General features: G+C 40.5%; 1 protein-coding gene across 3 annotated transcripts in view; it reads left to right on the top strand.

Annotated features, from left to right (window-relative positions):
• TENM2 (teneurin transmembrane protein 2) overlaps positions 1-27,136 on the top strand; it is a 943,516-nt gene that overhangs the window by 444,424 nt on the left and 471,956 nt on the right. Inside the window, exon 1 of one of the 3 annotated variants that reach the window (XM_047073168.1) lies at positions 9,531-9,669. The exons of the other annotated variants lie outside the window; for them this stretch is intronic. Within the exon in view, the coding sequence (XP_046929124.1) occupies positions 9,531-9,669 (139 nt within the window). Of the gene's footprint in view, positions 1-9,530; positions 9,670-27,136 lie in introns of those variants that run through there. 3 annotated transcript variants of the gene reach the window in all.

Raw genomic sequence — 27,136 nt, 5'->3', positions numbered from 1 at the left:
CCTTTTTATTTGGAAAGGTGCATTGTGACATTTTCTATCATTCCTTCCACCTATTAATAGCTCTGGCTGCCCCAGGTGCTCATTTTCAAGATGCCCTCGGAGAAGGGGGACTTCTGGCAGCCTCTCTGAAGCTGACAGCTTTGGGGAAATGGCAGGTTTTAATTGATGTATTGTGGGCACCGTGCTTTCTCTATCTCTTTAGAAAAATGTGATGGGTTTAGTATCCTCCTAGGACCTATAGATTTTAATATGTCAATTATTCCCCTGTTATTGGGACTTGCGTGTTTGTGGCTGACTGATGGTCTTCCAGGTACCTTTTTGTCTCTGTGTGACACTGTGCACCAGTGTCAACATTGCCTGTCTCTCTTTGAATAACCTCTCTAGACAGGAAGCTGCCAGCAAAGCCTGTATAGATCCTCATCAGAACAGCAAGTTTTAGAGATACTTCTCAAATGAGCTGCCTACCATTGGTTAATAATTACAATGAAAGAGACTGCAAAGCTAGAGGAGAAAGCAGGAATGTGAAGTACCGAAATGTTCCATTTTCAAATAGTCCTGGTAGCAAGTCTCTGGCTCCCCCTGAGGGACACCACAGTCCCCAGGCCAGCAGTTCCATGGGCTTTGGCTGCAGGAGCCACCCCACATGATCCTGGACTGTTGACAGCTCTGGGAAGGCATCAGGGTATTTCCCAAGAGTCTCTGGCAATGCCAGCCCTGCCATCATTCTGCCCAGTGAAACCACAGCCTCTGTGTCCACTTCTGTGCAGAGTTCCAGCTTAGCCCTGAGACTCTTCTCCTAATATGAAGTGTGGGGTGGGAGGGGACGGGTCTCTTGCTTCCTTAGTTTCTCTCAGCATTCTAATAGACCTTAAAAAACACAACTGCTTCATGAAGGTATAATTCACATACCATAAAATTTATCCATTAAAAATCTACAGCTCTGACTTTCTATCAAATACATGGAGTCCTACATCCATCAACATCCTTCCCTTTTAGAACATTTCAATCATCGAGAAATGCCCTACTGCCCATTTGCTGTTCATCTCTGCCCCACTCCCAGCCCTAAGTAGCCACTGATCTACTTTTTGTCTCTATACCATTGCCTTTTTCTGGGCATATCTTACCATTGGGATTACATAATATGTGGCATGATGTTTTTCAGGTTCATTCATCTTGTCACATGTATCGGTAATTCATTCCTTTTTATTGCTGAAGAGTACTCCATTGACATGGATAAACCATATTTGCTTTATCCACCGAGTGATGCACATTTGGATTTTATTCCAGTTTGGGGTTATTATGATCTTATGAACACTCGCATACCTTTCTTTACATGGACCTAAGTTTTCTAAAGTCTTAACTACCACATATTAGGTGCTAATGTGCCCCCAAACTATGCTAATCCCTTTCAACGCATCATGTTTAGACTTTACAACCCATGAGACAGGAATTTTAATTGGGGAAACAAGGTTTATAAAGAAACAACTCCTTTAAAAAAATGTGTCTGGGGCCAAAATCCAAAGTCATGGTCTTTATGCCAGCTAGTCTCAGTAACAGAAAAACAGGCATTTGTGCTGAGTTCCCAAAGCGAGCCCCATTGTCCTCCCCAGCTCTAGCCATACAAAAATGCCTGATGTGGCCTCTTTAAATGGATTTGAGGTTCGCTAATCTGCCCTAGGATTCTTTCATGTAGAAATACTCTCTTCTACGTTCTAGCAGCCCCAGAGGTCACTTTTCACCCAATTTTCACATTGATACATAGGTCAGTGCAAATGTATTCATTATTTGCTTTATGCTTAGCACCAGGATAGGCACTATAAGGGTACAAACAACCATGGTTCCCTGAGGGTGGTACAATGGAAAGACAAGACGCATACACACACATCTAAATTATAGAGAATCAACTACAAATGTCCTGAGAGCTTTGATTACTTAAAAACCTGTGCTAATACCCAAACCACTTAAATTCATATGGCACCTGCCTATTTCCGTTTTGAGTTATGTGGACACTGTGGAGCTAAATTACTAATCTACAGAGCTGGATTTTACACAACTAATGAGCTACTAAGAAGATATTCTGTGGAAACATAAAAAATGTTAACATCGTTTAAGGCAGTTTATTTTTGGTGTTTCCCAGGTAGTAATTGGGTAATCTACAGTTTCCTCTAGAAATACATATATACATCTCATAAATCTTTATGAACTACCAACAGTGTTCCAAGTACAGCACAAGGCATGCAGGTATTAGTAGGGAGTAGAATAGAGTTCTCTGACCTCCTAGAGCTTGAACTCTTATGGGTAAGATGAGTGCACTGAATGTTTTTGTCCCCTAAAATCCATATGTGAAAGCCTTGATCCCCAGCATGATGGTATTTGGAGGTGAGGTCTTTGGAAGGTAATCAGGCGTGGACGAGGTAATAAGGATGGAGACTCCAGAATGGAATTAGTGCATTTAGAAAGGGTTGAAGAGACTAGACCTCAGCTCTCTCTCCACCTCATGAGGACAGAGTGAGAGGTTTTAGTCTACAAAATAAGGAAAGGACCTTCCTCTTAAGACAACCATGCTGTCACTTTGGCCTCAGACTGCCAGCAGCCAGAACTGTGAGAAACAAATGATGGTTATTTAAGCCTCCTGGTTGATGGTATTTGTTATGGCAGCCAAAGCTGACCAAGACAGTGAGTAGCAAACAGATAAACCATCGAAACTGTGTAAAAAGCTACGCAAAAAGAGGATGTCTGGAGGATTTGTCTATGTCTGTCAGGGGCAGAAGGCTCATGCCCAGATCTGCATTAAAACAAAACAGAACATAACCAAGCAAAACAAAAAGCCAAAACACAGCCCCTCAAGCCAATGTGTGGAGGAAGAATTAGCAGGAGCAAGTCATATATCCCAGTGACTTAGAACATGAGGCTGGCAGGAGAGATGGAGAGAAAGATACATTTAAACACGTAAAGCCCTTCCTTCTGTGTCTTTTTTAAATATTCTGCAAATCTTCCATAAAGATTGGCAATTTCTCTATCAAGCCTGGGTAACCTAATATATCAATTCTCCATTTTCCCTGCCCAACTTAGTGATAACATATCTTCCATTAACCTATGCTGAAAGAGCCATTTCTATTCTAAGAATCTATTTATGTTCTCCTATAACTTTCTTAAAGATATGCCTCTGGGCTGTAATACCTCAAGCTTATTCCCAGCTGAAATGTGAATACTTTTGCCAAATTCTAGTAACATCTATTGGGCCTTTTCTGAGTCATTTGACTATGAGGGTGTGGGGAGGACTTTCCTGTAGGGAAAGAAAACTACCATCCCTTTCATTTGAGGGCTAACGTGGAATTTGCCTTTTGGTTACTTGCCATAGATTTGGTCTTCAATATCAACAGTATTCTATGATTTTTATTTTCAATTATTTCATGAATTAGTAAAACAGGTAATCCCAGTTCTGAAATTTATTTTAATGAGTGTATGTTCCTGTTCTTGTCTGTTTTTTATAATCTTGAGAGGCACTGCTCTTATTCTAGCTCCTTTCTGTATGTTATCAATTCTTTCCCCAATTCTTTATGAAGCTTTTCTAATTCTTGTTAGTTTCCAGTTGTCAGAAACCTTTACTTATGTGATCATTTTTACTTAAAGATTTCTAGGATAAAAGTCTAGTTTTACCTTTCACATCCTATCAAACTGGCTGTTTGAAAATGTGCTATCCTCTACTATTTCCTACTGAAAAATTAGTTGTTCATTTTCCTTCCAATTCACTGTCATCATTATCAAAAATTATTCCCATTGGTCTATTTCCTGTTTTTCTTTAATTCTCTTCACTCATAAGAAGGGTATATAAAATTCCCCCTACCCCACATGGAAGTTAAATTGTTTTATGATGTGTATTGAAAAGAATTCCACTAAGTTGCAGTGACCTACATTCAAGGTGTTGATGTGTAAAGAAATTTCAGTCTGTAAAGGCTGCTGTTATTCATTTAAAAAAAGAACAATTCACATATTTGTATATGTATTTATCTTCATTTATTTAAAAGATACCAAACAATGGTACTGATTTTATTATATATCTATTGGAATAATTAAGTATTACTTTTACTGGAACTCTAGAGAAATTGAGAAAAAAGTGAAAAAATATTATTTAGGACCAATGCCGTAGAAGGCATTATGCTAAGAACTGACAGGAATATAGTAATAAGTAAGACCTGAGTCCTGTCTCTAAAGGACTTATGCTTTAGTAGGTTAGGAAAAAAAGGATGTTCAGATAGCCATAATAAGATGAACTTAAGGAAGTTAAAAGTTCAACAGAAAGAGAGTGCTCTCTATGGACTGAGTAGTTCTATGAATCCTATGCTGAGTCCTGTGACCCACATCTCCCAGGTCAGGATGAGAGGGGCAGAAGCACAGTTAAATCTGCCTATGACTATGCATTCGCATTTGATACCTGTATTTTTGAATGAGTGTCTTTGTTTTTTACCCCCAGTCTTGGGGGTGTATATTGTATTCTATATTGTAAGTAATGGAGATTATTTTTTAAGCAGAAAAGATATATAGGGGCTAATTGCAGTATTGGCTCATTATTCAGCGGGAAAGTTATCAGCTTACCTGGAGAATCCTAACAAAACAGCCAAGTGACAAGTAGAACTAAATGACAAACTGGATATAGAGCCTCTAGCAGAGGAACTGGCCAGAGTAGATGCTCTGTAAATACAATTTCTCCACCCTTTTCCCCCTGCCCTCACTCCAGACTGGTTTAGTCCCCTGCTCTTGTGTGTTTCAGTTGGTGTTGATATAAACATTCTTAGAGTATTGTGGGCTCCAGGACCACCCACAGTTAGGGGGTCCAATTCTCAGAGTCATGGTGTTTCTCCTTGAACTTCATGTACTGAAGAATTGTGGGTGACAATGTTGCCCTAATGATCCTGCAATGGTCCTTTTCTTTTGACTCCAACTTTTTTCTGAAGTTTTGAGCCTGATTATAAGGGGGAGGAGTCCAAGTGTGGTACATGTCTGCTGGGAATGACTGATATACCAGAGAGGCAGTTTATCAAAAAAGGCCAACTAAAACTTTGAAAATACACTATAATACAGTAATACACCTACACTTTGATCCTCTCTAAACCTTTGGGAGCTTCTTAAAATATTGAGCTCATTAAACAGCCTGGGGCTTTCTTTCTTTCTTTTCTTTTTTTTTTTTTTTTAAGTAAAAATGATGTGTGTGGCTGATGAAGCATTATGGTAGATTCTAACTCCCCCACCCCAAAATAAGTCTGCACTGATATTTTATTTTCAGAAGGGAATATAATTCCTCATTTGGTGGCACAGTTCCACTCCTTAGAAGTTTTCTGAGAACTTAGGAATGTAACATTTTCTGATAGGATTATATCCTATTTCACCAGTGGATCAGGAAATATGCCTTCAGAAGGTCTTGGAGAAAATTTATAGGATAGAATGATAGTATGTAACATCAGGGAAACTTGACTTGAATATGATATGAGGAAAGGCTTCCCTAAAGAAGTGAACTGATTTATAGAAGGTAACCAGAGGGAAGGGTGTGGGAGGGAGGGGGAGAAATCATACATGTGGACAGGGAAGGAAAATAATGTGTTCCCATAACTGAAAGGAGGATAGGGTTGCTGGGGCAGAAAGAGGGAGTAGGAATGAGGAGAGACACATGATAAGAGTGGACAGGTAACAGATCCTACAGAGGTTCTTGGACCCTCAGAAAGTGGTATAAACTCTGTCCTCACAAAAATGGAAGTCAGTGAAGGATTTTTAAGAAGGGGATATAATCATGAGATTCTTTTTCGAGTTTTATTTATTTTGTGTGTGAGACAGAGAAAGTGAGAGGTGGAGGGGCAGAGCAAGAGGGAGAGAGGAGATCCCAAGCAGGGTCCATGCTGAAGCGGGACTTGAACCCACAAACCATGAGATCATGACATGAGCTGAAATTAAGAGTCTGATGCTTAACTGACTGCTACCCAGGTGACCTGAAATTTGTTTTTAAAAGATCATTTGGGGGCACCTGGGTGGCTCGGTTGAGCATCTGACTCTTGGTTTTGGCTCAGGTCATGATCTCACAGTTTGTGAGATTGAGCCCCTCTGTGCTGTCAGCACAGAGCCTGCTTGGGATTCTCTCTCCCCCTCTCTCTTCTCCTCCCTCACACACACTCTCTCTCTCAAAATACATAAATGTTAAAAAAAATAAAATATCATTTTGCCTGCCATGCAGATATAAGGGATTGGAGGAATAAGGGTGATACTGAGAGAACCAATGGGAGGTTGTCAAATCATGCAATATGCTATGATGGCAGAAAGCAGCATGCTTTGTCCTGGTCCCTCAGAAGCTTACAATTTAGTTCCATAGTGGACATATGCACATAGAACTATTACAGTGCAGTATGTGATGTGCCATGAAATTCAGCAAGATAGAGTGAGAACAGGAAAAGGTCACTCTGAGCAGAATCAGGGAAATCTCTTCTTACATATTGAGCGGGATCCAAAGACTCGTGTGACCTGAGATTTGCCTCGCCTTGAGTTGTGCTTGTCTGTTGTTATTTTTATTTTAGTTACAACTGCTTCCAGGATATGAAAATATTTTAAAAGTAGCATTTCTACCTTTTTTCAGTTTTGTTTTTTTAAAGCTACAAATACACATTTTATATTCAGGTTCACCTTGTCTGTGTCAGGCAAGGTAGAAAGTGGCTTCTTATTTTTTTTTAATTCTTTCTTTTTTTAAAGGAATAAGTGAATTTTTAGGAAGGAATAAATGAATTCCCCTTTTCTTGCTCAAGGTCATCTGTCAGTAGAGTTAGGAAGGGTTTAGAAACAAATCTTCTCTTTTTGGAGGACATGGTGCTGTTGATTGAGTCAACACATCGGCCACGCAGGCCCACACTAATGTCTGTGCCACTGAAAAAGACTTGATGCCTTCAGCCTAAGAAATTTGGGATAGATTGCAATTAAAAAGACTTACACATGGTCTTCCTTTAGTTCTCAGGCCCCTTCTTGAAACACCCTTCGAAAACACCACTCTAAGCATTTATCACTGCCCACACCTGCATACGGCCTGATTTTAATAGGGATTACCCATCAGCTGCACTGATTTGCTATGATAGAAAAGCTATTGAGTTCCACTGGTGTATCTCTCTTGAAGAAAAATAGTCTGGGGTTATAAGCAAGATCATGAGAAAGAAAATGCTGCTTGGCCATGTAGAGAGGCCTTGAGCAAGTACTAGCCCATGGTTTCACAATGGCTCAGCCCTATCTTGATGTGAGCTTGGGGAAGTTTCTGAGTATCTTGGGAAAAATAAGGTGGTTAGGCTGACTGATCACCCAGGTGCTTGGCAAACTTAGTTCCAGATATAGATTTCCATCCAGGAGAGCTGTGAACTGATTTTTCAGAAGGTTCTTTAGCCGCAGGATAATTATAAGTATTTAGTTATATGGGTCTATACACAAGAGAGTGTATCCTTCACACTGATATCAAGGGGGGGGGAACCTCCTTTAGAGCTCTATTTGAAAAACACATTTTGGGCCAAGAGAATGAGTGGCTGGCCATGTGACTATGAATCGACTATACCTGGTCATTTCTAAGATTAAAGATATGGCATATCTAGCCTAAGAAATAGTCTTCCAGAAACTTGTGTTCCATTTGATATGATGCAACTTAAGGACGCTAACAAATATGAAGCAAAGATGATAAAGATGAAGAAAAATATGACCGCTGCCATATAAGGAAATGTTGTTTCAAACAAGCTTGGCTTGGTCTTTGCAAGACCTAAGGATGCATTACAGCTGTCTCAAATCTTGTGAAGAACTATCGGCAGAAAATAAATGATACTTCTCTGGCTGTGCCTTTCCTAATAGACCTGGGGTAAATTGTTTGAAATTGCAGGAGCTTAATTTGTGCTCAGTGTAGAGATGAAACTTCAGACAATAGTATCTAACCAAGAATAGAATGGGACCTAGTCTCTCTTGTGTGCTGAGTAATCAGGAAGGGACTGAATAGCAATGCTTGTGAAATCAATGATTGAAGTGTTTTTGCCTTTATTACCTCAATACTCAAAACAATCCTTTGGGGTAGTCTCTATTATTCCCATAGTACAGATGAAGAAACTGAGGCATGGTATGGTTAAGCTGCTTGCCTAAAATCACCCAATGAATAGCTGACAGAGCTGGGATTTGAATGCAGTCAGACCAGGTATAGACTCTACAGGCTTTACTGTGCTGCCATATTGCCTCTGGACATCACGTGGGGATGCTGTGAATGTGATTTCTGCCCTGAGTTTGCAGGGTGGTCTTTGACAATTCCACCAGTGGTAGAGTGAATTTTGTGGTGCCTCACATAGGCAGATATTGTGGTGGTACAAAACACACGTGGTTCCCACACGTGTGCCTAGTCAGTCATTCTGCAGTAGTTATGCCAAGACATCTAGTTGCCTTCGGTACTCCATCTGGCATTGGGGTTCATTGTTTCTGGGTAGAATTTTCTTTTGTCTCAGATACTGATGTCATCTGTGTAATCCATTTCAGCAGCCATGCCATGCCATTCTTTAAAAATAAAATCACAAAAAATATCCAAAGACATCACAAGAAAAAAAAGCTCTGCTTTCCGGGTATAAGGGCTACAACTAGATCTTGCTTCCAACCATGATGGATAGCTGTTTATTGTCTTCTCCATCAGAAACAGCACCTTGTGTGAATGTTTGAGAGAGATCTTGACTTAATCAGCCCTTTGCCCATTAGGAAACACAATGAGAAATGGAAAGTACTTTCCAGTACAGGGAAAGATAATCCCTTTCAAACTTGATAAGATCTATGTAAAGGTAACTGACCAAGAAGGAGCACTGACCCCATTTCGTATACAGGTGCTTTAAAATAATTTGACAACAGGTAGTTAAAATGTAAGTATGCCATGCTGTCAATCACACTTCGTCCTTCTGGATTTTAACGCTTGTTTTACTTAAGGGAAGATGATATTTGAACATTTTATGGCATCCATCAACAGGAATGTGCACATGGTTTCAAATAAGGGTTTTCAGCCTTCTGAAACCAATTACTTCTGCCTAAGTGGAAATGCCAAAGCAGAGATGTGTCAGCAACTAAGAGAATAATTTAGAATAATAATAATAAATACACGCAGTGATGCCATGAAACAACAGAAATGGTGCACACCTACACTCATACACACATGCACAAACCTTTTAAAGAGGTATTTCAGAAAGTCCGTGTCAAACAACGTTAACCCAGAGAGATGCAGAAATGTCAGACACATTACATGGGCAGGACGTGCAGTTGGCATTTGGCTGCCAGTGGGGGAGGCATCCTCCTGCAACTAATTCCTCAGGAACCTCATGCTGAGTGTGTCTACAGGGAATGGAGAGAAAAAGGGAGGAGGGGAGAGCAGATATTGTCTATTATGTTCTTGCTTCGCAGCTGGAGAAGGCCTCAGCTGTGTCAGGCTGGGATCGCTGGTGATTTTCTGTAGTTAGAGGAGAACACAAAAGGAAGAGCTTCCCTTTCCCAAGCCCATGCCAATGGTGGGCCAGCCTCTCCTGCTCATCAGTGTGGCTGGCGAGACTGAATGCAAGCCAGGCCGCCCCTCGTGGAGACTCGCCAGTGCCTCACCTCAGCCTGTGAGTTTTGTCCACGGGAAGGTTGTGATAGACTCTCTGGGTAAAGGTTTCTTGAAGTGCATGCAGCTGGAGCTTTGCAAGGACCTCTCCTAATGGACAGAGTAGGTGGAGCCTTTAGCTGAACCCTTTAATGAGTACCTAGGAAAAGGTAGGGGATTCATCTGTGACACTGGTTTTGCTCCACAGTTCTCAGAGTAGCAGTGAATTCTTGTCACTGAGTGTGATTTCTCATTCTGATCAGGCTGTCGACATGAAATATTTTTCTGCTCCCTTCATGGTGGCTGCCAGGTAGATCACTAGAAAAATATTCGGTGAAAATAGTCCTAAAATGGGATTTATTAACTGTAAACATCTGTTAAGTCAAGCATCTTGTCTCTGTTGCTGAAATACTCTTACAAGTGATTCTCTGTACATCTGTCACATTTTTTTCACCCTTCAGAGACCTATTTGTGGTAGTTCTTGGTGTACTGATTAGTTTTTACCCTTGACTATGGCTCTATGTTAAGACGTTTTTAAAAATAAGCAAAACGAAGAGAGGAGAAATGATTCATTCTATTAATTGAACTTTTCCTCAAAACTTGGCTTCCTGTCATGACCTGTATCTGATATTTAGTATGCTGAACAGATTTTTAAGAAACTCCTGGTGTCTTTGTTGCAGGCGGCTGGGTTTGTTGACAAATCTTCAGGTGCACCATTTGCCTTCAAAGGGCATGCTGCTGTCATATCAATTTAAATGGAATAATAATAATCATCCCTTGCATTTTAGGTAACTTAGGTTCTACAGAGCGCTTTTACTTATATTGTCATAAGTATTTGAATTGATCTCATTTTATCACATCAAGCCTGCATAATCAGTGTTAATATTTTCATTTGGTCCATTTTTTTAAGTGAGGAAACTAATGGCAAAGGACTCATCCAAGGTCATCAACTAGTAAGTGAACTTGTTGCTATTTCAACCCACTCCAGGTCCCAAGCTTTCGTTTTCTAGTGCATATGACCTATAGGTGGTACTGGTTAGACTGAGATTATATCATCTATTGGGTTGAAGGTGCTTTGGTAACAGAAGATAAATATTATTGTCACAACCACACAAAAATAGGTTCCTACTTGCATACTGTTTTTTATATATGTGCGTATGTTCATTTTTTTTCTTTTTTTCTTTTTCTTTTTCTTTCTTTTTTTTTTTTTTTTTTTTGCTCTTCAGGCCACTATAAGAGTAGTCGTGAAATACGTCAAGTTCAAAGTGAGCATTCCTTGCCTTTCTACTACACATGCACCCCTATACATACTTGGCACCCTAGGTTTAAGGGTCTTGAGGTGAGGCAAGTTTCCTTCTTATTCAAGATGAAAATCAACAGAAACCTAATAAAGGGTTAATATTAACTTTCATGAGTCTAGACAAAACAAAGGAATGATTCTATTATGGTGCAATTTCGTTTACATTTATTTTAGTGGGAGAGATAGGGGGAACCAGGGGGGAAATTTGAATATCCTTGAAATTATCATACATCAGTTACTTCAGCCTTTGAGAATAAGCAAGTGTGTCCCCAGAAGGGCAGATGCCCTCATCGAGAGTCTATGATGTCTGTCTCTTCAAACAACCTCAAGAATTGGCCAGAAACCTTGTGAACAAAAAACAGCTCATCAAGGACCTAGGAGCAAATTGCAAAGACTACTTAGATAAGCCTCGTATGATTCAGTAGTATACAACCTTCTCTTCCCAATTCCACCCCTCCTTTTCCCCAACCAAGGCCTTACCTCCAAACATCCACATTCAGTGCCCAACCGCATATGTCCATTGGTTCTTTGAGAGAACACAGGCATGGGGCTTCAACTTTGGTGATACAGAATCCCACAAAAGCATGTGAGGCATCTCTTTTAAGATTCACGTAGTGTACTAGGCAGTACTTTATTATGTACCCCTCTTTCTGCTTCAGAAAGAGAGCAAGGGATTTTGTGTTACATTAATTCCTTTGCCAAGACAATTTTCATATTCGCAAGCCTTCTTTTAGACTGCTAGGCAATGTCCTGGTTACTTTCTGGAACAAATTCCCTCCCAACCTCAGCCACTCGTGCTTTCATTGACACACATATGTAGAAATAATGCAGAGTATCCCTCGAGTTTGCATTGTGGGGGCTCTGTTTTAGTCTTACTTTTTGAAGTTATTTTGAAAATCTCTTGAGAAATAGGTGGAGGGTAGATTCATAAAACCTTGAAATGTCAGAGCTGGAAGGCAGTGTAAATTACATGTGGTCCAATTGTCTCATTATAATGATGAGAAATTGGGTCCCAGGGAGGTTGAGAATTGTCCCAGTTTATCATGGTAATGGCATGTTACATATTTCCTATGTGTCCTTCTTATTGCTCTGAACCCTTCAAGACCTTTTCCCTGTCCTTAAAACTGACCTGATGTGGGCTGCAGCAATGGACACCCTTGTTCCTTAGCTGCCAACTGGCTTACTCGATGGAAGGAGATCAGAGGGCAGAGGAAAAGGAGGCAGGGGCACCCATTACCAGCTTCCTCCTGGCCTTGGCACCAGGATTTTCCTGTCCCGGAGACACACATCCTCTCAGGTGGCCTTCTTCAGACCATTTTCTCTTTCTGGGCTCCTCCAATCCCTCCCTCTCCTTGCCCCTGCAGGACTGCCAATGGCAATGACTTCTCTGTTTTGCTAGTCCTTGGGCACTGCACCATCTCTTCTGGTTTCCCAAACCCTGACCACAACTTTTTAGAGGGTGCCCTTCATAAACTCTCTTCACATTATGCAGTTTAGATGCTATCTGCTCTGTGCTGTGACCTTGACTGGCACAGTAACAACTCCAGCTAAAAGCATAGCCCAGCTGGTTCTACATAGCCATAGCCCTACTCTTATTCTTTCTACCAGAAGGTTTTTACTCTGGAGAGCTTACTACTTGGCATGAATACGTCTTTTATAAATACAATGCTTTCCATAGAGAGTAGCAATAGGATGGAGTACTTAAAAGTATGGGTTCAAAGTCTTGGGTTCAAATCCCAGTTCTGCCACTTACTGTTGCTTAACCTCTGTATCTCAGTATTCTCTTTTATGACTAAAAGGCTATGGGGAAGATAAAAAGATACCAGTGCATTCAGAGAACTTAGCACACATAACGTTCAGTAGTAAATATTTCTAAGTGCCCAGCACATGCTAAGTGTTCCATAAATGTTAGCTTTTATTAGCATTTGCTATTTGTTAGGACTCACATTCTATACATGGAAACAACTTGCTAGCACTCTGATTCTGCAAATGGAAAAAAATTGAAGATTGTCCTGAGCCTTTCACAGTGTCATAAAATTTCCTGAGGATAGAGTCATTGGCGCCCAAGAGCTGAAGAGTGATGAGGAAGTGGGAAGGGCAGATTTTGGGGGGGGGGGGGAAGTGAGTCACGGAGATGTAAGGACAGATAGAACAGGAATTCAGACAGCGCTGTGATGGACAAGCCTGGATGTGCAGGGAAGCTTTTGTTTTGCCTGGGAGGGACGTGAATCGGCAGGGTGGGTGTCCAGTTCCTGGATGGCTGACCTGGGAGGAGACCATGGAATGTGTTGCTTGATATTACAGCTATGTGCTTGGATGTTCCTGCACCAAGAATAACTTGGGGACTAGTTTCCAAAGGTACTGATGAACCCCCACCTAGAGACAGGATTTCTTTTGCTTCAGAGTATAAAATAATAAAATATTGTGTCCCTATTTTTTTAATGTTTTTCATATACTTATTATTCCTTTTGAATCTTTTATGAAAATTCAGGAATGTGAAATCAGTTATACTTGAGCATCATTATCCTGGAGAGTAGCCATGGGTGTTTATAGAGGGTAGCTGGATTGTCCTAAACTACCGGTTCAAGTAGAAAGTGACACACAGTTCTTTGCCGATTCAGACTCCGTGTGGTACATTTTATCCTCAGTGGATTTACTCCTTGTCTCCCCAAGGGTTTGGTAAATTGTGGTTTTTCTTACCTAGGTCCAGTGCTTTTCTTCTATTTTTAAATATGACACTGTGACATGCCTCCGAAAGAACAAGAAATAAAGTCATCTCATCTTCTGTTGCTCAGGACAGTGACAACACTCTGTTATTACTTTATGTCAGACAAGGAAAGAATTTAATACACTGTTAGAGGCCACAGGAACATAGAAGGATGTCCACGGTGCTATAGGGTCTTTGTGAGTTAGACCTTGGTGCTAACATCCAGTTTCAGGGAGCCCAGGCTTCTCCAACTTGTTTGCTTTCTCCCTGTTTTCTCTTTCACTTGGATTATAATTTTGATTTCTGGCCCAGAAGCTAATTGCCCCCAGAGCCAACAATATATTTCTTTGTAGGTAGCCATTCTCGGGATCACTTGTAAATAAAGGAATGACCTACAGCTGGCTTCTTGCTGCTCTATCCACACTGCAATTCCCACATCATCTCCACCCAGAAGTGGCCATTGAATGCCTCTGTGGCACATATATCCAGGACTATGCATGACCAAGATAGTCAGTGAATGCATCTTCCCTTCTACATTCCATTTTACCTCTTTTGAGTCATTTTGAAAATGTACTTTCTCAATGAGACCTATCCTGAACATGCTGTTGAAAAGTAAAAATCGCCCTTTCTCCCACTCACCCCCTCACTCTCAAACCCCCTTATGCTGTTGATTTTTATTTTACTTTTTTTATTTCATGGCACTTAGGAGTTTCTAACATGCTGTGTAATGCTTTATTATGTCTTTTTTCTTTGTCCTGCTAACACATAAATTCCACCAGGGCAGGAAGCTTGGTCTGTTTGTTCACTGATATATCCCATAGACCCAGAATGATGCCTGGTACATGGCAGGCTCTCTGCCAATATACTGTATGATGAATAAAAAAAAAGTGTCCTAAACAAATTTTGTTATCTAAGTTTCTGCAAGAAATTTCTTAACTCCAGAAAAAGGCCCAGTGTTGTGTTTCTCCACCTTAAGGTATATAGCCTGCTCTTAGGAAAACTCAGTGGAAAAAGAATGTGTTCTATTAAATTTTTTTTTCAAAGTTTTTATTTATTTTTGGGACAGAGAGAGACAGAGCATGAACGGGGGAGGGGCAGAGAGAGAGGGAGACACAGAATCGGAAACAGGCTCCAGGCTCCGAGCCATCAGCCCAAAGCCTGACGCGGGGCTCGAACTCACGGACCGCGAGATCGTGACCTGGCTGAAGTCGGACGCTTAACCGACTGCGCCACCCAGGCGCCCCAGAATGTGTTCTATTAAAATAACATATCGATGCAAAAGAAAACTTTGTCTTTATAATTGATAAATATTTTAGCTTTAGATTCTTAACAAATTGAAAACACAGGATTAAAATCACCGAGTGGTGCATGAACCCACAAAAATTGCTCTCCAGACAGCAGAGGACCTATGTGGCCTAATGCAAAGAATCAGCATCCAGCCTAAGGCCCTCTAAGGAAACTAGACTTTCCCTACTTGGCTTCCTGAGCTTCCCAACAGTTATTCAGAGCTCATGGCCTTGCCAATCCTCCTCCCACCATAGAGGCATCCTACAAATACTTTATAGCCCTTGGGCCAGAGACAGAAACACAGAGACAGTGTCAGAAAGGCCATGTCCAGCACTATCACTGATTGGAAAAGTTTAATCAACTTTGACTCACCCATATGTTTCTCCCAGTGGGTTAGGAGTGTTTCCGGAAGCAGTTCCTCTGCCGGAAAGAATCCCGCAGATACAGAAGTACTGCCTAACTAGGGGCTCGCTTGAGAAGCATGCTGTTCTTGATTCTCAGATGGCTTTCTGGAAGAGAACCAAAGTGACTAATTTTCAGTCTCTGTCTCATACTCACACGCACATGTGCATGCATGCATACACAGATCTAAGATATTCTACAAATGAGTGAACCATCTGACCAGCTCTTCAGGAGAAAAAAAAAATCCCCTCTTGCCACATCCCCAGACACCCTTATTTTACTCTTAGGTGGGAGTAAAATAGGAGAACTTTAGCTCCATCTAGGCATCTGGTTTTGCTTTTGTTTCTGTTTTTTTCATCTGCATAAAGCATTGGAGCTTCTTGAGCAGATACGTGAGACTACATGAAAGATGAAAAAGCATGTGTAATGTCTACAATGGCCAATCATTTTTCCAGAGAGTTACTGGCCTCCCGATCCTCTTTTCTGCTTCCGTTTATTCTTCCTCTGTGAGACCCTTTCCAACTTAAGTGGATGCCTCAAAATGCAGAGTTCCAATTGTCACCATGCAATGGTGAAGTTAGGATGAAAAGTCAATTTTAGATGTTCTCCTGTTATTGATCTCTGTTTATCGGAAGGCTTTTGCTTGCTGGTTCACTGCTGTGCTTAGGCAAAGGTTTTTACAGATTTACTGCCACGGCATATTCAATCTGTTATAAAGTAGCATCAACGTTTAGGGTGCTGTTCCCCTTTATTTGACCCAGTTTTAAAAACCTCCAACTAAAGATGCTTCAATTAAGTGAACACAGAGGTTGCAAAGGATCAGAATTCTTCCTACCATTGCTACCAAAAGAATTACACTAAGGACTCTACCTCTTATCTTCCAAAAGCTGCTGTCTTTCGGTCTGAAGAATGACTGCCACGCAAGAAATACTGTACCTAAATCCAACTGAAGTGTTGATTTTTTTTTCTTCCCCCTTTATTTATTTTTCAATTATCACTGATTAACTAGTTTATAAGTTCCACATTTACACTTTCCTCTTTGGCCTGCCTTCTCCTTGCAGAGCATTTCCAGAAGCCAGGACTGAGGCCCCTAAGGCACACATCATTAAATATTGGTGCTCAACTTTGCAAAAGTGTGTATTCCAGCCCTCTCAATGAAGGCAACCCCTACAGAGCTCACCACTCAGACAAAAATATGGTCCAAGAAAGTGAATGCTTTACAGACTTTTAAAAAGTACTTGAGATAGACTGGTTCGTGTTCCATCCTGTTAGGTTCTTTTGTTTCTTACCTACTCAGACCATAGGAGGCATAACTCTTACCAGCAAGCTTTCTTAGTTCCCAAGTCTGTCATTTAGTTCTTCCCATTATATTCTTTATGCTGAGAGTTTAAAATTGAAGCTTCAAGCTACCAAGTGATTGGCACTTGTCAAGTGCCTCTGGGCATAGCAACCACCTGAGATAGTGAGGCACTGCATGCAGAATGGGGCTGGGATGATGATGATGATGATGATGATGATGATAATGATGTTGTTGTTGTTACTGGTGGAATGGGGAGGGAAAGAAAAGAAAAAAGAAAGAAGATGTCTTGCATGGGCACAAGCACATGATCTTCAATTGCTCAGTATGTTTCAATGACCAAAGTCATGCTAACACCAAATGAGGGGGGTGGAGCTTGCTAACTCTGTTAGCACCCATGCTTTGAGTAAGTGATAAATGACAGTGGGTACTTGTAACTTTTCATTTAATACCTAGAATTTTTCTTCCATGTAGGATGATCTTCTCACTGTAAATTGTCTGTTTACTTTAAGCCTTTGTCAACTCTCCAAACATGTTGAGCTTGACAGACATTCATTTACTGCTTCCCTCCCCCCTTTTCTTTCTTTCTCTTGTTTCATTTTAACTCTCATCTTTGTCTGGCACAGAAGCCAATGAATAACCAACAAACGACATAGTGTTAATCAGGGCTTTCTTTGGGGAGAGGTGTCTTCATTAGTGAAAGTCACAATTTCCAAGCCACTCTTGCTGATGGGGCTATGCTGTGTCACTTTATTTTGCCTTCATAGAGTAGGTATCTTTTGATAGATTCTGGCCAACAGGGAGATGCTGGAAAATTCTCAACTTAACATTCCTGCTCCAGAGAAAAGCAAAAAATACATACGGTTGTGGTTAAAATTGAAGGACTGCTGAGTTTTCCTTCCACTTCTTATAGCCTGATTTTATCCCGCAAGCTGCTCTCTGTTTCTTCTGTCCCTGTCCAAATTTCACTCCTCCTGGGAGATTTTCAGTGACCCCCGCCCCCATGCCACCCACAGTTAAGTAAGGTTCCTCTTCCCTGCTCTCACGGCACCATCTGTTTTTTCCATCATAGTGCTTCTTATATCCTATTTAAATTAATTTAGCAATTTAATTTAAATTGTCTAGATTGTCGGTTCTCCAAGGAGCAAGAGGCTGTCTTACTCGTTGTCGGATTCCACCTGGCAAGTAGTAGCTTCTCAAGAAGTAAGCCTCTGTTGGATGGGATTTGTAAGCTTTGTGATCTGAAAGCTGGAAAGAGTGCACTCTCTTCCCTTTGTGTTTCAGTGAGCTCACCAAGTCACATGTGGCAAATCTGCCTGCCTCTTTAGATCTAAAGAGGGCACTTTCTTAGGTGGAACAGGGGCACCTGGAGACTATGGGCCAGGAGGATTGCCTCTTTGCCTCTTAATTCTATCACCCTCATGCAGAGAAGATGAGGGCCAAGATGCATATTTATGATCTCTGGATAAATGTGCCTTCTCCACCTGTCCATGGGGAGCTCTGCCGCGAGTCTCCCCATCCACCAGCCACACTGCTCCGCTCTGATGGATGGAGCTGACTGGGCAAATTGCTATGCTGATGAACCACTCAGCTACCTGAGCAAATGTTCCAGAGGCATCTCCAGGGATAAACCACATTTTAGAGAAGGATTCATCCACAGCCTGGGGTGAGCCTTTTAGCCCTGAGCTGGTCAAGTATGGCGGGCTAAGGAATATGAAAGGACTTCAGTGTCAGTGCTCACTTTTTAGCAACCCTGGGTGCCTGTCCTTGGGCTGGTAAGAAGCCTTATTGCATTTTTTGCTTTTCCCAGAAAGTTATTCAGATTGAGACCTAGAGGTCTGGGTGTCACTGTGCTCATCGAAAGAAGGAAACCAAGATGCTGAACGAAAGCACTTAAAGGAGGGATTCATTACCTTAAAATATGCAGATGGAAAACTGACATTATTGTCAATGTCAGAAGTCACCTTTCTGAATAAACAGTCACCTCTGGGCACATGTGGGGCTGTGTTTCTCTCCGTTTACAAATGACTGAGTATGCAAATGCACGGAGGTGGAGTTGAGCCCCCAAATGCAGGGTTGTCTTCTTTCATCTATCCCTAATGAGGAACACACAGGAATCTGTCAAGAAAGGCATCACAGGCTGATTTGTGCCTTCTGAATAGAGGGGATTTCAGTGGTAAATCTGCCAGCTGGTTTTGTGCCTGAGTATTACATCAGTCTCTCGTATGATCTTGCATCCTGTGTAAAATGCAATATTTTGGCCTAATGGGCAGGATTAGCAAGAGCTGGGAAGCCATAAATGAAAGTTTCTTGTTTCTAGAGAGCAAGTTAGAGCTTTTATATTATCTGCTGCAGAGCTCGGTGAATTTAAATGTATCTCTTGGGCTTTAGTAATATTCGTGTTAATGTCAAAATTGATCCCATTGTTATTGAGATGTGTGGGTTTTCAGGCCAAAGACACACAGTGCCTGTTGCCAGGGCTGATGAATATCTGCATGGGATATGTTTCTTCCTACCTTTTCCCAGAACTGTGTGAGGTTATCATTGTGGCCTGCTACTGAGTTCTGTTTCTGGGCCTGTATTTTTCTGTAATTTACTCATAAATGTAATTGACATTTACTAAGTACCTACTGTGTGCCAGGAACTTTGCTCAACTCTGGGGATGTAACAGTGAGCAACAAGATCTGGGCTCTTATCCCAGAGGATCCCTACCTAGGTATGGAGACGAATAATAAAATATACAAAAAAAGACCATAATTGCACATTGCTTCATGGGGAAAGAACAAGAAGAGAAAAAAGGGAATTATGGAGAGGGAAGTCACTAGTTCCGTTGATGGGGAGATGGCAGTTAAGCTGAGACATAAAGGATGAGGCCAAGCCAGTCTTGGAAATAGAGGGAGAAGAGCTTTCAAGATGAAGGAATCATTTGGAGCACCTGGGTCGCTCAGTCAGTTAAGCATCCACTTCTTGGTTTCAGCTCAGGTCATGATCTCACAGTCATGAGATCGAGCCCTGCATGTGGTATGCTTGGGATTCTCTCTCTGTCCCTCCACACTCCCATGCATGTGTGCTCTCCCTCTCTCAAAAATGAACTTAAAAAAATATGGAGGAATTAGTATGTGCAAAGATCCTAAGCCGGGGAAAAGTCTGACATGTTTGAAAAATTAAGTGTACATGAGCATGTCTAGAACAAAACAAGGAGGCAGAGTGGGTTGAGTGGAAGTAAAGAAGCTTTTGCAGAAAACACATCATGTCGAGCCTTACAGCCCTGGTAACGGATTTATTATTCTATCCTAAGTGCAGTTAGAAGCCATGGAAGGGAGATATTTTTGGTTCAGTTTACATCTTTAAAAATGATATTTAAAAAAATTAGTGTGGAAAGGTTGTAGAGAAATGGGAAACTTTGTGATTATTTATGGGAATGGAAAATACTATAGCTCTGTAGAATACGGTGCAGTGGTTCCACAAAAAAAATTAAACATAGAATGACCATATGATCCATTGATTGCACTTCTGAGTATATTCTCAAAAGAATGGAAAGTAGGCACTTGGACAGATATTTGGACACCTATGTTTCAGCATCATTGAACACAATAGTCAAAAGGTGGAAATAAACATTGGGGTGCCTGGGTGGCTCAGTCGGTTAAGCGTCCGACTTCGGCTCAGTTCATGATCTCACGGTCCGTGAGTTTGAGCCCCGCGTCGGGCTCTGTGCTGACAGCTCAGAGCCTGGAGCCTGCTTCAGATTCTGTGTTTCCCTCTCTCTCTGACCCTCCCCCGTTCATGCTCTGTCTCTCTCTGTCTCAAAAATAAATAAACATTAAAAAAATTAAAAAAAAAAGGTGGAAATAAACTGTTCCTCAACAGATAAGCAAAATGCAGTATACCCATATGATGGAATATTATTTAGCCTTGAAAAGGATGGAAATTCTGACACATGCCTGAACACAATGAACTTTTTAAAAAATTTTTTTTAATGTTTGTTTATTCTTGAGAGAGAGTGACAAAGACAGAGCAGGAGCAGGGGAGGGGCAGAGAGAGAAAGTGAAACACAGAATCCAAAGCAGGCTCCAGGCTTTGAGTTGTCAGTTGATGCAGGGCTTGAACTCATAGACCACAAGATCATGACCTGAGCTGAAGTCAGATGCTTAACTGACTGAGCCACTCAGGTGTCCCTGAACACAATGAACTTTGAAGATACTGTACTGAGTGAAATAAGCCAGGTACAAAAATAAATATTGTATGATTCTATACTTAAAAAGTACCTAGAGTAGTTAAGTTCATAGACACTGAAAGTAGAATGATGGTTGCCAGGAGCTGGAGGAAGCAGAATGGGGAGTTAGTGTTTAATGGAGACAGAGTTTTCATTTGGAAGGATGAGAAAGTTCTTAAAGATGGATGGTGGTGATGATTGCATAAAAATGTGAATTTAAATAATACCACCAAACTGTACACTTAACAGTTAAAGTGGAAAATTTTCTGTTTTGTTTATTTTGCCACAATAAAAAAGCTACAAAAAAAACCCTGAAACTATTTTATGCTAGAGAGAAAGAAGACAAGAAAACAGTAAGAAGATTTTTCTCTAGTTCGGTATTAAGACAATGGTGGTCTAGTGGCAATACAGATGCAGAGGATGTGTGGATCTGAGACCTATATTAAAGGGAAAAGCTACAGGATATTGATGGATAACATCACAGTTCTTTACAGTTAGAACTCTGATACACTGGAAGCCTTTAGACCACACTTATGGGGGTAAAGACTGGCAAAATCCCTTTGACTGGCAGATGTGTTTAAACTTGACATCTTGGTGCATGACAAGGAAAGCTTTATTTTTAAACTCTTCAGTAGTCTTGGATGGAGTATGGGAGCTGTTGCTGTTGACGTGTGAATATTTGCCTGCACTGTCATATAGCAGTCATATGCTCTGCATGAACATGGCTTGTCTTTGTGATTTGCAGTGATAACTAGCATGTGGCTAGAGTTGTTCATTCTCTTCCTTATTAGTAATGCACGTCTTCCATTAGCATATGCAACTAACTACTCCCTTCCCCTGTGCAGTGTTGACATTCATTGTAATGATTTATTATCCAAGCTAAATAACCCTCAATATGAAACAACAAACATGCCTATGTTTTCCATTTGTTTTGTTTTCTCTTTCTTGCTTCTGCATAAGTAGGTAGTTCTTTATGTGATAATTATGTGGTACAGAAACAAGCAGTTGGAAAACCCACTAGAAACGTTAAGAATGTTCATAAAGTTTATTTTTAAAGATCAAAAATCCACCCAATTTTAGTGGCATCTCACCTTCTGCCTTGGAATTTAAAAAATAACTATATTATTAAGAAAATGTTTGCTATGAGCAGACACTCCATATCAGACTTAATGATTTCTGGATGGGCCATATTTGGGCTTCTCCTGGAGCCCCCAAAGCCCACAGGAGTATTGTTCTGTTTGCTTGGGATGTTTCTAGAATGGTGTGAGCCATGAGATTACAATGTGGTAGAGACTGGTGGGGTGGTTCCAGTATTCCGCCGTCCAACTGCCTGAGGTGTATCCCAGCAAAGCCACTAACTGACTCTGTGACCATGGATGATTTACTTAAGCTCCCTGAACCTCCATGGTCTCATCTAGAAAATGGAGACAATAGTCACACCTCTCTCATGAAGTTCTTGTGACAATCAAGATAATAAATGTAAAGTTTTGGGAACAGTTCCTATCTCAGAAAAAGTTCTCAGTAAATATTGGCTGTGATGATAAGTGAACCACAAATAATACTGCCATGAGAAAGACATCATATATGAAAATAAATGTACGTAAAGGCATCGTATAAAAATATAAAAAGAAACATATACACTGAAGTCATTTTTGTATGAATATGTGTATATATGACAGTGAAATTAATGGGCAGAGTGATGTATAGTTTATGGAGTGCTTGGTGTTAATGATAAATTTGTGTAGTTTATGCTGTAGATATGAGAAATCTTAGTCCATAAACAGTTTGATGTTTAACAAAGGCATATCCTCACCCACTCCAGTCATTCCATTTCTTACTGGATTTATACTGCCCATTTTAATCAATGTGAGCCCTCTTAACATCATTTTGGACAAGGAAGTCTTTTCATTGGCTAATGGCAATTCCCATATCTTAACATCACAGACAACTACTTGCGTTAGATTTCATCCAGTTAAAGCTCCCTTACCTGGAGTACTGTGGCAGTTTTGTTTTCTAAAGAAAAAGAAACACTAATTTTTGAGTTGCAGCTTAAAAACCTAAGCAGGTTATTCTTGCTGCAGGCTTTTCCCCAATAGAAAATTGTTATTGATGTTTTGTAAGTATCACATTCCATTCAAAGGCAAAAGGCTGCTTCCACTTGCCATTTTTCTAGTGATTTTTTTTTCTGCCCCGTGTCTGCAAGTCAACACTCCTGGGCTCAATTAAAATATGTATTTAGCCACTGGATTTGCAGAGAGATGATCAAACTTGAATACTAATACCTGGGCTATTGCCTATGAATACAAGGATAGTGCACATTGAGGGATGGCTTTCAAGACAATGGCCAGTGAACCTAGGATGCCTGGCAATAATCACAGCTCAGTAGAGGTGTACAGTTGGATTTTGATGAGTTTTGCAGCAAACAGTGTTGCTCATTAAAATCACAATTTGATTGAGATCATGTCCACCTGAAAAATTCAAAGCCACCAAAACTATGCCACTTCTTGCCTTCTCAGTGCCTTAGTGTCCTACCCATAGGAAAGACATTAGTTTTTCCCAACCTCTCCTCTTAAGATATAACGCATAGTACCATGATAGCAACTACTACTTACTGAGTTCTTACTATGTATCAAGTCCTCCGTCCCTAGCTGACATTGGAATAATGGTCAAAGGCAGGTTCAGCTCCTAACTCACATAGCTTCCATTCTAGGGACTAGGGAGGACGTGATGTACTCCTGGGAATCCCTGAAGCATTCCTCTGAGGAAGTGTCAACTGGGCAGAACAATGAAGGCTCAGTGACTAGGAAAGAACATCTGAGGCAAGAGAGGCAAGGTATGTTTGGGTGTGAGACAGGTGGGAGCATGGACAGGTGAGCAACTGAGAGAAGTTCTGGGTGGCTGAAGCCAGGGAAAGCAAAGTCCAAAATAATTCTAGAGAAGTGATAAGGATTAGTTTACCTAGGATGTGGTAAGAGTTTTGTCTTGACTTCGTAAACCAGCTCTAGTACAATAGTGGGTACCATTTATAATATTTTCCCAGTGCCTCAGCACATTAAAGCTTAAAGTGGTCACATAACTTGATTCCCCAGGTAGGAAGTGGCAAGATTTAAACCCATAGCCTGAACCTATAACCAACATATTATGCTTTGTCTGTAAGACTCATCCATAACGTTTTCTAGGAGTTTTGACTCAGTTTTGTCATCCATTATCAATGTGATCTTCGCATACAGTGGCTTACTTAAGTCTGATTTTGGTTTGGTTTGCATCCAAAGCCTGGGTGGATCATTTGGTTAAGCAACGGAATCATGATTTAGGCTCAGGTCATGATCTCAATGTTTGAGCCCCATGTCAGGTTCTGTGCTGATAGCACAGAGTGTGCTTGGGATTTTCTCTCTCTCTCTCTCTCTCTCTCTCCATCTCTCCATCTCTCTCTGACCCTCCACAACTTGTGCTCTCCCTTTCTGTCTTAAAATAAATAAATAAATATTAAAAATAAAAAGCAATCCAAGCTAACTGCTGGCAGACTAAACAGGGAACACATATGAACTTTTACACAGCCATTGTTATCTTTACCCTAAATCTTACATCTCTAAGGCCTAAGAGGGAGCTTAGAAATTTAGGGTTTGAATACTTTTTGGTCACACTGGGCAGTGCCATGGCTGAGAGAGGATGGCATAGCTTTCTCAGCTGATACCAAGTTGTGATTCCAAAAGAATTTAAAGGGAGAAAAAAACAGCATTATATTAGAAAATTATTTCAATGTATTTTAAGGAATAAAAATAATCCTTTGATATTTAACAGAAGAGAAGAAAAGGAAAGGAGAGGGAAGCAAAAGGAGGGAAGGGCAGCAAAATGGGACAGGAGAGGAGAGGAGAAACATTGATAGATTATAAGCCCACTTCAGTCTGTCTCTGTGTGTCTGTCTCCAACTTTTGCTTTGAAGCTTAAACACTTGATAGATGAGCCCAGCACTGAAGAAAATGCCCTTTTTTATGCACGAAAGCTTGGTAATTGCTGCAGAAAGATACTTAGTGGCTCATAATATTCATGTAATCAGATTAGTTGTGAATCCTACCTCAGCGGAGGATGTTGGAATAATCCAATTCGCGCCTGTTTACCTTGTCTGTGTGAGCAGTTCTTTTTCCCAATCATTTTATCCTTTCTGTTGGCCTTAGTGGGTGCTATCAACAAAGCCACCCCAGTATCTCTGAGAAGTCAATTGCCTGAAGAGAAAAAAGAAAAGGAAAAGATTTAAATGTTGGAGGAAATGTGGGTTTTTGTTTTTGTTATTGTTTTTGGCTTTCTTGGTATCAGTTGAAACAACCCTGAGGCTCTCAACCTATGCTACTAAAATTTTGTTGGGCAGTTAACATCTCAATTCATGGACGACTGCCTCATGACCAATCCTCTCTGAGCTTTGAACATATGGCTGTGTCTGATGGCTTCGTTGATTTCACCAGGGAGAGTTTTATAAGATCTCTATTTGAGGGAGCAGCCACTATACAGATGAGTGATACACTCCTGGAATTAATTATAGCTTGCCAAGTTTGAGGATTGATTCATTCTAAACCCAGAGCCAAAAACTCATCTTCAAGCTGGCATGTTTTTTATTATCTGGGTCCAGCTCCCCTTTACAGTCCCTCGAACCCAATGCCATTTGTACTTTGCTATTGATAGTGGACTTTGTACTTGAAAACTCCTTAGTTTGAAATTCACTTTCTAATCATAAATACATAAATAGAGTGGGGGCCATAGATTCCCAGGGACTGATAATTAAGAACTATTTTACCTTGCAACTCCAGGCTTCCTCTTTTCTGTGAAGGCTTCCTTTCTTCCTGAAATGAAAGTGGCATTTCAGCCATCTGGCTTAGGCTGCTGTCAATAAAAGAATCCAATCACATTTACCCACATTATAATGCATGAATAATGAGCTCAGTCTTTATAAATAAATATGTGCTCCCTAGAATATAGGAGTGGCCTCCAGTGTTTCTGATCTTTCGTCAAAGAAATAATACTTGAACAAATAATACATCAAAAAAACAACCTAATAATTCCTGGGATCTAATGGGAGAAAGTAGCATGGATTACTGGTGATAGCTGCCTGTCAGTCTTGGAAATCTACCTAAAGGCATGTCAGCTGTGTGAGATTTTCTTCTTACCAATGTCTCACTATCAGGACAGCTCACTTATGGCTTGATTAGCTGCTGTTTCTTTCTTTCTTTCTGTCTTTCTTTCTTTCTTTCGTTCTTTCTTTCTTTTTTTTCTTAAGGCAGCATGGCTCTCTACTCTTTTGGAAGTAAATCCTAATGGGTGTTCTTCTAGCTTTCTCTGGGGAAAGGGTACAGGCCAACTTGTTTCATTTTGTGTTAGGACTTCAAAGTCTGACATTTTCAATTACCTACCAGACCTGGTATTTTCTTTGAATAAAACACTTACCAAGTATCAGACCCGCTTTTTCTACAGTTCCTAATACAAAGAGTGCCCTATTAATAATTTGCTTTGTATAGATTGCCAACATACCAAGTTTCAGCACCTACTATAGCCAGGTTTGCCTGTTAAATAGAATTAGTCTCCTATTAATCAGAAGAATGAATAAAACTATTTCCTATTCTTTATGTTTAGCTTCTTTGAAACTACTGACAAGTCTTTTATTTTGGAAGCATATTTTATAGAGGAGAAGCCTTCCTAAATATGATTTAATTTTTTTCTTCCCTTCAGAGAAACAGGATTTAAAACTTTTTGCTTGTACCCTCCAGAAATGGCTCAGCCAAACAGTCAAAATATCCCCACAGTGAAAAAAGAAAGCTGTATTGTTTCAGAGTCCAGATCTGCCTCTTGTGATAAAGAGATTTAAATCCTTACTGTTCACCCAGTGCAAGCCAGTCTCAGCCATGGAATATACTGAAATGATAGAATGCTTTCAAGTTTAGCATTTTTTGTGCTCTATGGTTGGAAATTCTGTTGGAGAAATATGGTTAGACTATTTTGACAATTTTTAACCTGCTTAAATTGGATTTTTTAAAGTGCACAAATTGATGTTCTGCCTACTTGGAGAATGTTTTAAAGATACCAAGACTTCAAAGAAAAACAGTGAGAGTAAATCAGATGCAAGCATCCCTGTATCCATCCTAGAAAAATTAGTTTAGAATTTCCTAGGGCAATGCTAAATTAGAATGACTCTCAGGCGTCAGGGCAAGTACCACTGGTAATCATCTTTTTTTTTTTTTAATGGGGGGCAGTTGTTGGCTGAGAAAAGGAAAGATATTTTCACAACTTGTGGGAATCGCTAAATGACATCAACTTTATAGACATTTTTCAAGGAT

Source organism: Lynx rufus, unplaced genomic scaffold (genome assembly GCF_022079265.1).
Source record: "Lynx rufus isolate CCGP_SWC_20201006 ecotype Redwood Valley unplaced genomic scaffold, mLynRuf1.p SCAF_1, whole genome shotgun sequence".
Classification (NCBI taxonomy): domain Eukaryota; kingdom Metazoa; phylum Chordata; class Mammalia; order Carnivora; family Felidae; genus Lynx; species Lynx rufus.
Note: the sequence above shows the minus strand (reverse complement) of the source record. Positions and strands in the feature narration are given on the sequence as shown.